General features: G+C 35.1%; 1 protein-coding gene across 1 annotated transcript in view; it reads left to right on the forward strand.

Moving 5' to 3' along the window:
* Window positions 1–17,826, forward strand: part of LOC140153739 (sodium- and chloride-dependent glycine transporter 1-like) — a 47,268-nt gene that overhangs the window by 13,137 nt on the left and 16,305 nt on the right. The window contains exons 3-7 of the mRNA XM_072176570.1: window positions 11,754–11,931; window positions 12,673–12,804; window positions 14,509–14,685; window positions 15,404–15,470; window positions 16,974–17,106. Of these exons, the coding sequence (XP_072032671.1) occupies window positions 11,754–11,931; window positions 12,673–12,804; window positions 14,509–14,685; window positions 15,404–15,470; window positions 16,974–17,106 (687 nt within the window). The remainder of the gene's footprint in view (window positions 1–11,753; window positions 11,932–12,672; window positions 12,805–14,508; window positions 14,686–15,403; window positions 15,471–16,973; window positions 17,107–17,826) is intronic.

Consider the following 17,826-nt stretch of genomic DNA (forward strand, 5'->3'; position numbering starts at 1 on the left):
TAAAATTCATGGAGTATGTTATTGGCCGTGGATGTATCACCAGTGTATATAATATTTTGGTTCAAGGAGGTACTGCATCAGCCATGTTTGGGTTGGGTCAAGGTTGAACTTACTATACATTGCTATAGTAACCTTGCTATGAAATAATGGTCTTTTATACTTGTATAAACCAGGTTTTTATCAAAGAATGTAAATACACTTACAGCACCACGGCCACAATGCGCAATACCTGAGACTATTATGTCAGGTATAATAGTCTCAACCCGGGAGTCTCAAGCAATGCAATTGGAGTTTCTTTATACTGTTATTTCTGCCAACAGTTTTAGGGCAAATAGTGAAAATCGGTATTATATATAGGCCTACATGATATACATGTTGCATTGCATTTATCTTAATGGGGAAGATTGGAACGCCAGATGGTGGTAAAACATGCTATTTGGGGTTTCTCATCGTATAGACTATTTAAACATGTGGGTTTCTTCCTCGGTTTCTTCATGGCATAATTCGTGGTAATACTAATACTTTGAGCTGGTCAACACTGACCCCTGGACTGACCAGCCCAGAGGCTGTCTCCTCCATAAAGTGACCCCAAATAAGGTCATATACAGGTCTGGTATAAATATATAAAGCATAGATTTTAATAAAGATACTATATGACTAGTATATTGAGAGGGATTTAAAGCAAACTACCGTAACAGTACTGTGTGGCATTTGTTAAAGCCTACCAGCATGCACAAAACGTGTTCGACATCATTCGCAAAAGGTTATAAAAGGTTGCCAGAAAACGGTTATATAAAGGTATAAACGTTTTCATAACATTAAAAAACATTTTTGATATAAACCTACTGCACATAATTATAACTTGGTTTAAAACTTGTGTTTCCTGGGTATAGGGGGCCTATAGACAGAAAGATGGTTTTAGTACCAGCATGGAAGTAGTGGTACCAGCGAGGTTCACGATTTGGTTTAGGCAGGTAAAAACGTTTTAATAACATTAAATATCGGGTTGGGTCATGAAAACGTTTTTAAAACGTTTTGTATGAAAACACACTACAGCAAAATTTTTAATATTTTGAAACTTTTTTTCAAAATGTTATTATAAACTATTTTTTGCAAACATTTTCCCAAATATTTTGTCAACACTATAAAATTTTCACTGATTTTCATTAATATTCAATGTATTTTCACCGTTAAAACGGGAAACTTGGTATTTATCCTACTATGTTACTTTAGTTTTACTAAGTTTTGGATAAATTTAAACCAAAAGGTAATTTTGTGATGATAGTCAAATATACCCAGTAAGCAGTAACAGTATAATGTCTGATAAGAAATCCATGCAGGTGTTGATTTAGGGCAAGTACGTGAAAGTAAGTATTCATAATGTATAAAGCGCTTTAGCAAAGAGTTTAGTTCATTGAATTTACAACCGTATGACAAAATAGAGGAAAATATGAACTTTTTGCACAAGATTTGCAATTTAAAGATAACTGGCCAGCATTGAAATGAAGCTAGTATTAGTAGTATATGGACAATATATAACTTAGTGTGTTTTTTCATTTAATGACCAAATTGTGCACCTCTTAACATCACCCAAAACTTCCCTGGTATTTAAAGGTGGGTAATCTGATTGACAGCCTCATCCCCCCACTTTACCCCCATCAAAATGCAGATTTTGGTATCAGGTGAAAGCTCTTATTTTTCTCATTAAGGGGGTACTACACCCCTCAATAAATTTGTGTCTATTTTTGCATTTTTCTCAAAAACTAATAACATACTGGTAACAAAAGTTATGTATATTATAGGGGCAAGGAATCCAATTACTACACTGGAATTTCAGTGACCCAAGACAAGCGGTTCGTTATTGGCTCTGAGCGAAGCTAAAAGGGCCTAACTGATCGCAACAATTAGAGAGCCAATTTGGGCGTTGGTTTTTATGCTAAGGATGTTTGTCTGTTTGATATTTGGTCTTGAAATTTGTTTCTAAATTTTGCTTATTTATTATTTAATCGATTGCACTCCAGGTAGATTTCAAATACTGTCGATAAAATATGATTTTTTGGTAAAAAAGCCACGATGAACGAGTTGTTTTGTGGTACCCTGTGTGTGCTAGAGATTATTTTGGTCTGTATAATTTAAGTTGCGTAAAAGTGACGGAAACCAACGGAGGGTAACTTCTTAAGATTCAGTTCAGATTCAGAAGTTATTTACTATTTCATAACTTTTCTTAACTATTTCTTTACAATTTAAATAAAGAAATAGTTAAAAAAATAAAAAAAATGGTCAAGAACATGTCTGAATCTTGAATAAATCTGAACTAATGAATCGGGTAAATGAATTTCCTAGTGGACTATTTTTCCTTGCGCAAGTGCACATATTTTTGTGACCTCAATTTTTGTGCAAAACACGGACCGAAAGTCATGAAAAATTTTCGTATTTCATCACACTCATTGTAGTTTTGTTAGAATATAGTTTTAAAAAGTCAATTTTATCATATTGTGGACATGATTCTGAGGGAAAATGATATTTTCAATGAGATTTTACTTTACCCCACTTCGCAATATTGAACAATTTCCGTATTTTTCCATAGCAAAAACAGTCTAAATAAATGATGTTCCACTTTGCACAACAATTTTATACTTCAGAATATCAAAGATTCATATGTTTTCTCTTGAAAAACAACATGGTTTTTAGGCCAGGACTTCTTAAGAAATTCAAGACCAAGGTTTATTTGATCGATGTTACGTCGATGGTCCCCGATCTCGCCATGATTTTGGCTTGTTTTATGTTTACAATCAGGAGGTCATGACCTATGGCGTATTGATCGATTCTGATCTGTTCTGATTGGATGGTCTCAAGGTCGTCACAGTTATGAATGAATATTAAATTCACAAGGTCATGGGGGGGGGGCAGTAATAGAAAAGGTCAAAATAATGTTGGATAATGAACATAATAATAATGTACATAATAATAATAATAATTGAATTCAAATGTGACTGAAATTAGTGGTTTCAGAAATCATTGATTGCAAGTTGCAAAGTTTCATTTTTTACTAAAGGCTGTGCAATATTAATCATGAGCTAAATTTTGAGAGAAATCAAAAGGAATGGCAAGCAATCAATGACAGCAGGGGTGGGAAATCACTTTTTTTTTTTAGTATTCCCTGATCAGAAAAAAGTTACAAAGATCAATTATTTGAACCGATGGCTGCTTTCGGAAACTAATAACAACTAGTAGGCCTATGGGCATGAAATTTGGTAGGTACAGTCAACATTTATAGCCTCTGGGGGTCATCTGAGGTCAAATTAGTAAAAACTACTGGATGGGCGTGAAACTTGGTGGATACAGTCGACATTGGAGTCAAATTTTTGGAAGGTCATTTCGGGGTCATCTGAGGTCAAATTAGTAAAACTGTCATATGGGCATGAAACTTGGGGTAGGTTCAGTCAGCGCAAAATATGGTAATTAAGTACCTAATTTGCATAATTTATGCGTAATAAGCAAAATACCTTGTGAACAGATTATCTGGAGATCCGTATGGGGTACAGTGACGTAACTTTGTGGGGAGTAGCGTGACCAGATGTTCTCGACCTGATTAGATTATCAGCGCAAAATATGCTAATTAAGTACCTAATTTGCATAATTTATGCGTATTTGATGCGTATCAAGCAAAAAACCTTGCGAACAGCTTATCTGGAGATCCGTATGGGGTACAGTGACGTAACTTGGTGGGGAGTAGCGTGGCCAGATGTTCTCGACCTGGTTAGATTTTCAGCGCAAAATATGCTAATTAAGTACCTAATTTGCATAATTTTAAATGCGTATTTGATGCATATCAAGCAAAAAACCCTTGTGAACACCTTATCTGGAGATCCGTATGGGGTACAGTGACGTAACTTGGTGAGGAGTAGCGGGGCCAGAGGTTCTCGACCTGTTCAGATTTTGAGCATAAAATATGGTAATTAAGTACCTAATTTGCATAATATATGCGTAATAAGCAAAATACCTTGTGAACAGATTATCTGGAGATCCGTATGGGGTACAGTGACGTAACTTGGTGGGGAGTTGCGTGGCCAGAGGTTCTCGACCTGATTAGATTTTCAGCGCAACATATTTTATCCAATTTCGTGAGGTCAAAGGTCACATAAAAGATCAACTGAGGTCACCAAATCTTTTAATAATTAATTTGTAATTGTGCATCACATATCCAAATAACAGCTTGATCGGTCATGTAATTAAGGAAATATGACGACTTAAAGATAGTCGCTTTCCATGTAAAGTATAGCAAAGTAGCACTTTCAATGAGTGATAACTCGTAAAGGAAGCATCTTTCTGTTTTGATTTATTACTTTGATGAAATAGTTCTTTGGTATTGATTGCAAATTTGTAAGGTGGGCCCCTGAAGAACCCCGGCCATTTAAAGCCAAATTTTTGGAAGGTCATTTTGGGGTCACCAGGGGTCATCTGAGGACAAATTAGTAAAAATTGTCATATGGGCATGAAACTTGGTGGGTACAGTCAACATTTCAAGCCAAATTTTTGGAAGGTCATTTCGGGGTCATCTGAGGTCAAATTAGTAAAAACTGTCGGATGGGCATGAAACTTGGTGGGTATAGTCAACATTTAAAGCCAAATTTTTGGAAGGTCATTTAGGGGTCACCAGGGGTCATCTGAGGTCAAATTAGTAAAAACTGTCGTATATGCATGAAACTTGGTGGGTACAGTCAACATTTAAAACCAAATATTTGGAAGGTCATTTCGGAGTCACCAGGGGTCATCTGAGGTCAAATTAGTAAAAACTGTCGTATAGGCATGAAACTTGGTGGGTACAGTCAACATTTAAAGCCAAATTTTTGTAAGGTCATTTTTGAGGCCACCAGGGGTCATCTGAGGTCAAATTAGTAAAAACTGTCATATGGGCATGAAATATGTAATATGTAATATAATATGAATGTAATATGTCACATATACTCAAATGATTTCACCTGTTGCACATTCGACTTTCACTGTCACCATAAAGCACAGAGCCACAGCGCCATTGGTGCTCTTGTTTATGATAAGAAATAAGGTATCGCTAGGATGTACCTCATTTCCTATCATATATACTGAAGTGCTTGCCGTAAGTCACTGAAATTTCAGTGTAGTAATTGGAATCCTTGCCCCAATAATATACATAACTTTTGTTACCAGTGTATTATTATTTTTTGATAAAAATGCACAAATAGTCACAAATTTACCACAGGGGTGTAGTACCCCCTTAACATATTGAAATTAGGCGTTCCAAATCGGTATATTTCCGAAGAAATCATCAAAAAATTGTAGAAGATAGTCTCAATTGTGGTATACTACGTTTGAGACTAACAGTTTGTTGATAAATATCTTCGCAAATACACCGATTTGGAACTCCTAATTTCAGTATGTTATACCAATATTCCACTTTTTTGGAGAATTGATGATTTTCTCCCCAGTACACCATCGTAACTAATTTGTGGCATTTTTGTTTAATTTGCCGATGAACATTCATTCCGACCATTCATTAGGACTAAAAAAATAATGGTTTGTCTCAAAGCTCACGAGTGGTTTGATCGAAAACAAATGCGAAATGCGATTTTTTTGTTGTTATTCCCGACTTGGTATTTATATGGTATTTTGAGAAAAAAATTTGAGATAAAAAAAATTTCCGCATTTCTTTTTTTTTTTTTTCAAATCGCGCGATTTTACAAATGCGCGCGCGAGCTTTGAGACAAACCTTTTTTGTTGGCCTTAATACCGATGGACATTATCACTTTGCCAAGAAAAAAACAAACAACGGTTCGTAAAACGAACACCATTCAATTATTTGCTGATATTGCCCAATTAAGGGGTGGGGTATGAACGTTTGGACAGTATTTTTTGTGGGACATGAGAGCACATCAGACATATCGAATTGCATTCTGAATATCAATTATCCTAATATCAAATAATTTTGATTTTTTGAAATTCGCGATATAATACACATTTATGGCAAATGATTAAAATTGATATTTTTGATATTTAACAGTCCTCGAAGTAAACTTTATAAATCTAATGATATGTTCTTAAAGTGTATGTAGCTGGGATGAAAAGCCGACGATCAATTGAAAATGTTGACCTTTCATATTGAAGATATGGATTTTTCCCCCAAAAGACCCTTTTTTTTTTTTTTTTTTTTTTTGGTGTTTTGGGAAAAAAACCCATATCTATATGATATCTTCAATACGAAAGGTCAAAATTTTTCAATTGATCGTCGGCTTTTCTTCCCACCTATATACATCCCACCCACCTACAATGTACACCCATCTACATACATATAATTTATCAGATTTATAAAGTTTACTTCGAGTATGTTAAATATCAAAAATATCAATTTTTAATCATTTGCCATAAAATTTGTATTACATTGCGAATTTCAAAAAATCAAAATTATTTGATATCAGAAAGACATTCTTCGTATTCAGAATGCAATTCGATATGTGCTCTCATGTCCCACAACAAATACTGTCGAAACGCTCTAAACGCCGAGATCCCTTATCTGGCTCGAAATACTGGGATAAAATTGACCAAAAGTTGTAAGATGCAACTTCCTTTGGTTCGGTTTTAGACCACAATTATAATATGATCCTCATTTTGGTCCATTTTGGCATTTTATTCTATAGGCATGATAGGTCAGGGTCAGGGAAGATGACAACAATGTGATGATTGAGAGCAAGAAAGGATGAAATATTGTTGTAGGGCCTAGATATCTAGAGCAAGATCATGCTGCATTATCGGTTAAGCTTAAATTTTCTGTCCTTGTATCACGGTCATGGTTTTAGCAACAATAACTCGAAATGACCATGATGACCAGAGAGTTGTTACTTTACGTTCATTTTTAGGCATTACCATACACAAATCATTAAAACAGAATACCCCACTCAAGCACAAAACACCCTATTCCAATACATACAAACATGTTACAACTTTATACAACTATACCCCCGAGAGGGGTATTCTGTAGTTACTCCCATTTTTATACACAACAATAGCCTATTAGCCTCCTATTCAATTTTGCATAAAATAGGAATAAAAGTTTGAACGATTTTGTTAGTTAATTATTAAATAATATTTGTTGAATTACATGTATCGATATCATCCAAACACCGTCGTACTATGACCGATGGTGAGACCGATTGTTTGCTTTCCCATCTTTTATTAAGTTTTAAAAATCGACCTCCATAACTTTTGTCCGTATTCACTTCCCTGCCCTGTCCTGTCCTTGTTAATTGTTTCATTGTAATTGGTTTTAGAAACAATAACATAACAAGACAGGTGAGATATTGCCCTGACGCGTTCATTTTAATACACGCATGACCTTAGCCTGTTCAATTTTGTATTATTAATGAATATGCATGGAATTTATAGATTTTGTAGAAATTTTCAACATCCTCCGATACGGTATATATATTTTATGGCACCAAATCTCAAAATGAGTAATTTTAAACCACGGAAAAAGCCTGCATAATAACCATAAATCCCATTTTGATAGATGACTTCCTCTGTTGATGCAATTTACACAGATGCAAAAAATGACATCAATCAACTATTAATATATCTTTGGCAAATATGGAATTGGTTACCGGTATGACTTAGTGTGGCAACAGCAACATATGGAATAATGGCTCCTATAGTACATGTACATACAGCAAGACAATAGAAAATGTTTGCCTTTAACTGAATAGCCTCAATAATATTAATTTTGGGAGCTTATAGGACACTCCATAATTTGTGAAGATAAAATAATACTGAAAAGTTTATGGACCCGAATGTTGGGCCACCATGCACAAGTGTTTTGAGATTAAACCATTGCTGTGACGTCAGTCTATTCAATAAACTACAGATTATTTTCTACGAATCCTCGTGGATTATTATTCAAGAATCAACAGTTTTTCGTGTATTCTCCTTAACAGAGGACATGAAATCATATCGAAACTTCTTGCAAATGGATCACACATTATTTGTGGAATTTTTTAATAAAGTTGCACCATTGATTAGAGAGAATGCAGAAATGGCAATGGAAATGAACTTGAACTTTGAGAAGGACAACAAAAGTGTGCAAAAATTATCAACATTCCAGAAAAACCCTGTCTTGAAAAAATAACCCCGGTTCTATTGATCCTGGTATTGCCTGGCAACAATTCCTATAGGCATATATATTATATATACCGTAAAAACTCGATAGTTAGCATTATGTGCTTACTATATCGAGCGCTTTTGAAAACATGAAATTGTATTAAACCACAGATTCTTGAGAATCTGTGATTAAACAAAGTCAGACGCTTTACCAACTGAGCTAATGGGGTGGAGACAAAACATTTGCAGGTTCACTTGTTCGAATAATGTAGGCCTTTATCAATGATTTTCTCAAAGTAGTTGAGTCAGGTTTGCATGTTTTAAAAGCGCTCGATAGTAAGCATTATACTAACTATCGAGTTTTTACGGTAATATACCCGAGGACATTCACTTCCAGGATATAGATTTCCTGCAATATTTCCTCGTAAAAATTGGGCTCGGTAACCCTATATGATAAATATGTCAATTGTCCAGTTTAAACTTAAATTATTTTAAACTGTTGTGATTTGGTAGTTCACAGCATCTTATGAATGAATGGTAGTGAGCTTTGGCAAAAACTGCATTGCTCAAATTATAGCGAGCGTGTAGAAGAATTAAAATATCACAGATATACTTTAATAGGTGCTGTGGTTCTTGAGTTACGTTGTAAAGAGGGCTGAAACAACAACACTTTTGTATATTACTCATTAACAACAAGTTTGCAAAGTATACGATTTGTAGAATGAACTTTTGCAAAACATCAAGTTGTTATCAAAAATTGTTGTGATATATGTAGGCCTACAGTTAATATTCATATATTCCATTATCTATCTGATGGTACAGTTTTTACACAGAAAATATTTATTTGAAAAACCTGCCACTCGGCTTTTTCCGGAAAGGTCACAGGGTCGCCGTGACCTGTGCAATAATTACAATTAAAATTTTTCTTATTCTAACATATAACAGCAAGCGTTTCTAAAATGCAGTATGGCGAAATATGGTGTACTTTACACTGTCCCTCTTATTGACCTTTAACTCTCCTGGTAGTGATAATGTGCATTTTTGCTTCGGCCTGAACAGGGAAATGGAATCCTCTGAATGTTGAGCCCAATAAAAGAGGTATCAGATTATAAGCTACACAAGCTGATGAGATCTCCAAGAATCTGTTATCGATAGCATGAAACAACACCGCGACCTCTACTTTGATTCCACTATCCATAATTACAGTAGGCCCTACATCTATAAGTTTAAGCATACTATTCTTTTTTTTTTATTCATATACTGCTTTAAGTTTTTAACAAATTAAGGGATGGGGTATGAACGTTTGGACAGTATTTTTTGTGGGACATTAGAGCACATCAGACATATCGAATTGCTTTCTGAATACGAAGAATGTCCTTCTGATATCAAATAATTTCGATTTTTTGAAATTCGCAATGTAGGCCAAATAGGCTATACACATTTTATGGCAAATGATTAAAAATTGATATTTTTGATATTTAACAGTACTCGAAGCTAACTTTATAAATCTGATGATTTTATATACTTAAAGTGATGTAGGTGGGATGAAAAGCCGACGATCAATTGAAAATGTTGACCTTTCGTATTGAAGATACGGGTTTTTTCCCCAAAACACCAAATTTGGTCTTTTGGGGAAAAAAATCCGTATCTTCAATATGAAAGGTCAAAATTTACACTTTAAGAATATATCATTAGATTTATAAAAATTTACTTCGAGGACTGTTATATATCAAAAATATCAAATTTTAAATTATTTGTCATAAAATTTGTATTATATCGTGAATTTAAAAATATGAAAATTATTTGATATCAGAAAGACATTCTTCGTTTTCAGAATGCAATTCGATATGTCTAATGCGCTCTCATGTCCCACAAAAAATACTTTCGAAACGCACAAAACGCTCATTCAAGATCCCTTAAATTGATCCAAAATTACATTTTGGGGACATTTGATATGTAGAAAAAACCCGTATCTTCAATACGAAAGGTCAAAATTTTCAATTGATCGTCGGCTTTTCCCACCTACATCACTTTAAGTATATAAAATCATCAGATTTATAAAGTTAGCTTCGAGTACTGTTAAATATCAAAAATATCAATTTTTAATCATTTGCCATAAAATGTGTATTATACATTGCGAATTTCAAAAATCAAAATTATTTGATATCAGAAGGACATTCTTCGTATTCAGAATGCAATTCGATATGTCTGATGTGCTCTATCTAATGTCCCACAAAAAATACTGTCCAAACGTTCATACACCATCGCTTAATTTGTTTAAAACTTAAAGCAGTATATGAATTTAAAAAAATAATAGTATGCTTAAACTCATAGATGTAGGGCCTACTGTAATAATTATGGATAGTGGAATCAAAGTAGAGGTCGCGGTGTTGTTTCATGCTATCGATAACAGATTCTTGAAGATCTCATCAGCTTGTGTAGCTTATATCTGATACCTTTTTTATTGGGCTCAACATTCAGAGTACTGTTAAATATCAAAAATATCAATTTTTAATCACTTGCCATAAAATATGTATTATATTGCGAATTTCAAAAAATCAAAATTATTTAATATCTGAAGGACATCCTTCGTATTCAGAATGCAATTCGATATGTCTGATGTGCTCTAATGTCCCACAATAAATACTGTCCAAACGTTCATACCCCACCCCTTAATGAGCGCCGAAAACATTATAATGTACCGAATACAAAGGGCAAATAGGACTTTGCTGCAACTTTCAAATCTTGGGTTACTTTCATTTAAATGCACGTTGCGACATCAATATTGGGACCATTGCCACACAAACGAGGTGTCGTAATGCGCAGAAATAAATTCTGCTTCGACTGCATAATTTGGCATATAGGCCTACGATCAACCGTTCAGGAACAATGGTCAGTATTTAAAGGGGGGGTAATTACTTTAATGTTTATGACGATTTTGTTTTGCTAAACTAATTAATCTGCAAGAAATATTTTGTACATAAACATTAGGGACCGATCGTTATTTACGGCAGGGAGGAATGAGCGTTTTGGAAAAATATCGACAAAAAACTAGATTCACGTTCCCCCCCCCTCGCGTCCGCTCAAAATTTTCGGATTTTCCCCTTGTTTTCCCGAATTTCTCCATTTAAAATTTAACAATCCCCCTCCTGGTTCAACGAAAACTTTCGCGTTCCCCCCTCAAGACCCCAAAAAAAATTCGGGTTCCCCCCTCAAAATGCACATTCCCCCCTGTCGTAAATAACGATCGCTCCCTTATGTAGCCAGAAGTTTAGTGGTATAAAGATCTCAACCTTTTTTGAGAAATGTGGGGGATGAGGCTGTGGATCACGAAATGCCCCTTTAACAAAAACACTGTTTAGCGATTAAACACTTTTCTAAACACAATTTTGCCACCACTTTGTAAACATGTTTAAAAGCTAAACATCATGTGTCAAATTTCTCAACATTGGTCAGTGATGGTGTTTAATTTCTAAACATCTGGTATCCATATTCTAAACATAACGTTTCTAAACACATTCTTGCCACCACTTTCTAAACACTGTTTTTACAGTGAAGCCACGTAAATTGTTCACGTAATTTACTACATTTGTACTCAGTCCCGTTTTTTTTGTATTACCCTTTCCCAGGCTGTAGATACGGAGCCTAATGGACATGGCTCTCCAGGCAACGATGATAACGGGGACGAGAATGTGGAACGTGGTAACTGGGACAGAAGACTGGACTTCATTCTGTCGTCCGTTGGCTATGCTGTAGGACTAGGAAATGTGTGGAGATTCCCTTATTTGTGTTACAAAAATGGAGGAGGTATGAGTGAATTATATGTAATCTTACCAACTTTCATATTTTGACAGATATTTTCAGCCTAACAAGAGAAAGAAAAACTCGGGGACATACCTGCCTGTGCGGGGACTTGAACCCCGGACATTTCGCTTGCTCTGCGAACGCTCTATATAGAATAAAAAATCACAGACAAAAAAAATATAGAGGTTATCCACTTTACTCATGTGTGACTTCTAACAAAAGGCGCTGTGGTTCCCGTAGTATTCCTCATTCAAACTAATTCAATGCACGACCTCGGAGTTACCTGCATGACTTTATTTATTTATTTATTTATTTATACTTTCTTTAAGCAGGGTAATCCCATCAATGAAAACACTGATCTTCCTGGGGGCCATTTTAAAACAGTCATGGTTGTATACATGCTATGCTGGTGCTTCTTTGAAAGTCCTAAAACAAGGTATAGCAGTCGCTGATAGGATATGCAGCTTATAGAACACGGATAACCTCTATTGGATTGGTTTTCTTCTTGTATTCTGAACTATCCAGTTTGTGCATGTAAAACATTTAAAAAATACAGATTTTGTAGTTAACTTGAAATTATATATAGCACTATAGCCTATATACAAAATTAATATACATGTACAACTTCTAAAAGCATTTGAAAATTTACAAGATATCTTGTCTAATGCAATGCCAAATATGTCATAAATAACCACGGGATATCAAATTTTCCTTAATTGTGTTTTCTAATGTTTTTCTTTACAGGTGCATTTCTTATCCCCTACACTATCATGCTGTTTGCCGCTGGTATTCCGCTATTTGTGCTAGAAATGGGTCTCGGACAATTCGTTAGTAAGGGTTGCGTTGGTGTATGGGCCGTGGCACCGCTCTTCAAAGGTGGGAAATGCCGAATTCTAACAGATTAATGTGGAAGTGTAAATTCAGATGTTAGTAGTAGAACTGGAGGTTGCTGAAAAGCATATCAGATATGACAGGGTTTATAATAGGGCCTATTTTGTGTAAATAACCTTCAATGGTTTTGCTTTTGGGTTTTTTTTTTTGAACGAGCGACAAACCTTTTTTGTGTACGTGTGTCTTTGCATATTTTTTATTACACGCAGGCCTATAAACAACAAATAGTCTACAAATTAGTTTGTGCAAAGAGGAGATAATTTTGAACATCAAACTTAGGGACTGATCGTTATTTACGGCAGGGGGGTAATGGGCGTTTTGGAGAAAATATCGACAAAAACATCGCGTTCCCCCTCGCGTGCGCTCAAAATTTTCGGATTCCCCTTGCTTTCCCAAATTTCTCCATTTAAAACTTAACACTCCCCCAACTGGTTCAAAAACAAAATTCAACCCCCCCCCCTAAAAAAAAAAAAAAATCAGGTTCCCCTCAAAATGCCCATTCCCCTGTCGTAAATAACGATCGCTCCCTTAAGGGCTGGGGTATGAACGTTTGGACAGTATTTATTGTGGGACATTAGAGCACATCAGACATATCGAATTGCATTCTGAATACGAAGATTGTCCTTCTGATATCAAATAATTCTGATTTTTTGAAATTCGCAATTTAATACACATTTTATGGCAAATCATTATAAATTGATATTTTTGATATTTAACAGTACTTGAAGTAAACTTTATAAATCTGATGATTTATACTTAAAGTGTATGTAGGTGGGATGAAAAGCCGACGATCAATTGAAAATTTTGACCTTTCGTATTGAAGATATGGATTTTTTTCCCAAAACACCAAAAAAATTAGGTCTTTTTGGGAAAAAATCCATATCTTCAATATGAAAGGTCAAAATTTTCAATTGACCGTCGGCTTTTCCTCCCTGCTACATACACTTTAAGAATATGTCATTAGATTTAAATAATTTACTTCGAGGACTGTTGTATATCAAAAATTTGAAAAATATCAAAATTTTATAATTTGTCATAAAATTTGTATTACATGTATATTGTGATTTTCAAAAATGAAAATTATTTGATATCAGAAAGACATGCTTCGTATTCAGAATGCAATTCGATAGGTCTGAGGTGCTCTCATGTCCCACAAAAATACTGTCGAAACGCAATAAACGCTCATTCTAGATCCCTTAATGGCCATCACTCTTTGAATTAAATTGTGTCACCTTTAGACAATTGCTTCGATTCAGATAAAGTATAGCAAAAAATATATCCCGAGGAAATAGTACTTTGAGTCGGCTTTTTGACTGCTTTGCAAAATAGCAAAACTATTTTTGGTCACATGATACTCGTTTAACCAATGAATGAACGTGAATATATTAATGAAGGATATAATTTGAACTATATGCGACGTATGGTTCTCAAATTATAACAAAAAGGTCATTGGTTGAATGTTGGGCTTCACAGGGGTCAACTCCTATAAATGTTCCATGAGAATCATTTGAGTGACTCAAGACTATGAACAACAACGATAACCAAACATGCCGGGACACAATGATAACATTTTTAGTCTTACAATGAAGTACAGACCAATATAATCCAAAGTGCTTCCCTAAAAAATGTTTTGTTATATGCTTGTTATTTCCTCATTAAAAATTATTAGTTTCAATTAATTCTTTGAAGGTATCGGATTCGGAATGGTAGTTATTTCGACGTATGTGTGTATCTACTACAATATGATCATCGCCTATACGTTGTTTTACTTCTTCGCATCCTTTTCCAAAGTGGTACCATGGAGTGACTGTGACAATTACTGGAACACAGAGACCTGCGTTGGACACAGCAAGAATGGAACGAATGGTAATGTCAGTTTGTTTTTGAATATTTTGTTGTTGAATGTACAATATGGCAATGCAAAGTAATAATAACACCTTAATGTTGTTGTTTTTGTCCATTAATTATACATAAAAACGATATGACGATATGTCCAATGAACTTAAAGACCCTATCGAATACTATACGTCACTCATCCTCATTTAAATAAAATTCTGCCCTTCATAAGGTACCACGGGGCAATTCGCATGCTGGGGGTGATCCGGTAATGTCAAGTAGAATCAACATGTCTGCCATTTCGAATGTTATACGATTCCGGTTGAGTTTAATCGACATGGTCTGAATTTGTTTGTGTTTCTCAAACCTGATTTTTGGCACATTTGTAAAAAAAATAACTTACACTTAATTGTAATTTGTAGTCAGCCAAATTTCTTGTGTTTGCATTTTTACCTCATTATTAAAATGACCAGAAAACCTTCATGAGAGTTGTATATCAATATTATTTCGTAATGTTTGGCAAAAAAAAAGAAAAGAAACACAATTAAAATTTAATTGAAATCGTATAACGTGTATGTGCATGGCTTTAATTGAATTTTAAGCGTATAGGCCTACAAAGTCGATTCGTCGTCGTTTTATTCGAAACAGTTGCCATATTATTAAGCACCTCTTCGCATTCACTCTGTTCATATTCGTACATGTAGGCCTACATTAAATAAACTGGATCTGCTGTGATTTTCTTCTTTAGAAACAACCATAGGAACCATCGAAACGCTACACGAGAATGCTACCAGACCGTCGCAAGAATTTTGGGAGTAAGTAATATAGGCCTACCTCATTTCTTGAAAAATTGTGCTTGGGGATTTGGCTGTATCAAAATGATTAATTACCCATAAGTTTTGATAGTTATTGAAAAGGCAGCTTCTTCCAAATGCAACATAATGGTCTTCTTATTAATATATGACTGTTTATGACATAATAAACAAATTATGTGGATTCTATGTTGCATAGCCATCAGTGGAAACTGATACAATCATTTTGATACAATCGTATTAATGGTGACATAAAACAGTAATTTCATGTAAAAATTAAGAATGAGATATGTAAAAAGTTACCTATCATAGGGGGGGGGGGGCATTTGATCAGTTTTTCTGGCAATCTGGACATGATGGAGGGGGCATGTCCCCTGTACCCCTTTCGTGGCGCTTGTTGGTGTATGGAGTGAGGGGGTAGGTTTGGCGTGGGTGTGTGTTGTGAACAACTTATATAGCACTACATCGCCTAAACGCGATTTTGATTTTCATATTAAATTTAGATGTGGTTATGACACAAAATGACAATTTGTAATAAGTCAGCGTACATTGAGATGCATGGTTATTGCCATATGCCTTGGTAATATGTGAGGCGGGAAATATCAATTTTGTGTAAAAATCATCATGCACCTGGAGACAATTTATTATATTAAAATGTAAAATTATTATAAAGTGTCGAGACATCACATATAATATAGAAACATGCAATTTTTTTAATTAGTTTTGGATCAAAGCAACTTTTAGATTGGTTGGGTTTTAAAGTTAATTTGTGACACGATCTGGTCCATGGGGGCCAAAGGAGGCATTTTTGAGAATTGAGTTACTATAACTATTACCTTGTACAAACATTAGGCTATCATATGCCGAAAACGCCAAAGGTCTAGTATACTTGGTTCTAAACTTATGAAGTTTTGTGATGTCTATTTTCTTATGTATTTTATTGTTTTTTTACTGCATATTTTTGCCTTTATCTCAATTTCACATTTGCCGCCTTTGGCCCCCATGGACCAGATCGTGTCACATTTTAGAACGTTGTTATGTAGTTCATGACATTTTTACGTTTTCCCCGAATCTCATAAACATCTATTATAATCATTCGAGCTTGAATTGCATAATGATAAAAACAATTTGGTGTTATGGAATGCAAAATGATTTTATTTGAATGTCATGATTGTTATTGTTTGTGGTATAGTTTTTGTTTGTGAATGTTTGGTTCTATTTCTGTCTTTTGAAAATTGAAAACTTGCATAAATTAGATACATTCCCTCATTTCAAATTATTTTGTTCAGAAACCAAAAATCAAATTTCTAACAAAAACAAAGATATCGATAATCATGTCAGTCAAGAGCTTAGGCAGGATAATAGGAAATCACGTGACCAAAACCAAAACTAAAACTCGATATTTGAAATGAGGGATTGCAATTCTCCAATGTTCCCTTCCATTTGCCTGGAGATGTCAAATCAATAAAAGTATTGTTATTTATTCATTGCCTGTTTGCCCTACAGCCGTTATGTTCTAGGCAGAAGTGAAGGTTTACATGAAATGGGCCGGGTCAGGTGGCAGCTATGTCTTTGTCTTCTACTGGCTTGGATCATCGTTTGTTTATGCCTCATCAAAGGAGTCAAATCTGTCGGCAAGGTATGTAAACTATGGCTGGGTACACCAACCCCAATGCAAACGACCACCCCCACATGCCCTCTCACCAGGGGCTATTTTAACGTGCCTCCTGGCACGTTCGTGCAGTGAGAATAAAAATCCGTGCAGTGAGAATTACAAATCCGTGCTTAAAATATGTCTATACTTTTCAAGTTTCAACCCGACCAATGACCAGGAAATTAAGCTCCTTACAAAGTAAGACTGATGGAGATATTATAATTCTCTGCAAAACAAGTTTGTGGCAATCAACCAAACAATTCAAGCAAGTATCTCCTTACAACACATCTGGCAATGCCCCAATTTCTCCCCAATTTTTCGGCCACTCGTGGGTGAAAACCTCGGGAAGATCAGAGGCGCAATATAGGCGACAAAAATTATACCGGCAAAAATTAATTGGAAATATTATTATTGTATATCATGATTTAGGGGCAAAATAGATTAAATATATTTCAAATTTTCCCGTCTTTACACAACATAATCACCTTGATTTGTGGTTAAAATGGAAAGTTTTATCGTGCTCCGCGCACAATTGTCCCAGTAGAACAGCTTAGAACGGGCCAAAACGCTGCCCACCCCTAATACACCCACTGGGGCGAGAGCACAGACGAAAGAGCAACAGACCGCGGACTAAGATATTCTCGGGTGGTGGTGGTGGGGGGATTTATTTTTGCCCCAGGCAACTATGCAGGGTTTGTGTGTGTG

The sequence above is a fragment of the Amphiura filiformis genome, chromosome 5, assembly GCF_039555335.1.
Source record: "Amphiura filiformis chromosome 5, Afil_fr2py, whole genome shotgun sequence".
Classification (NCBI taxonomy): Eukaryota; Metazoa; Echinodermata; class Ophiuroidea; order Amphilepidida; family Amphiuridae; genus Amphiura; species Amphiura filiformis.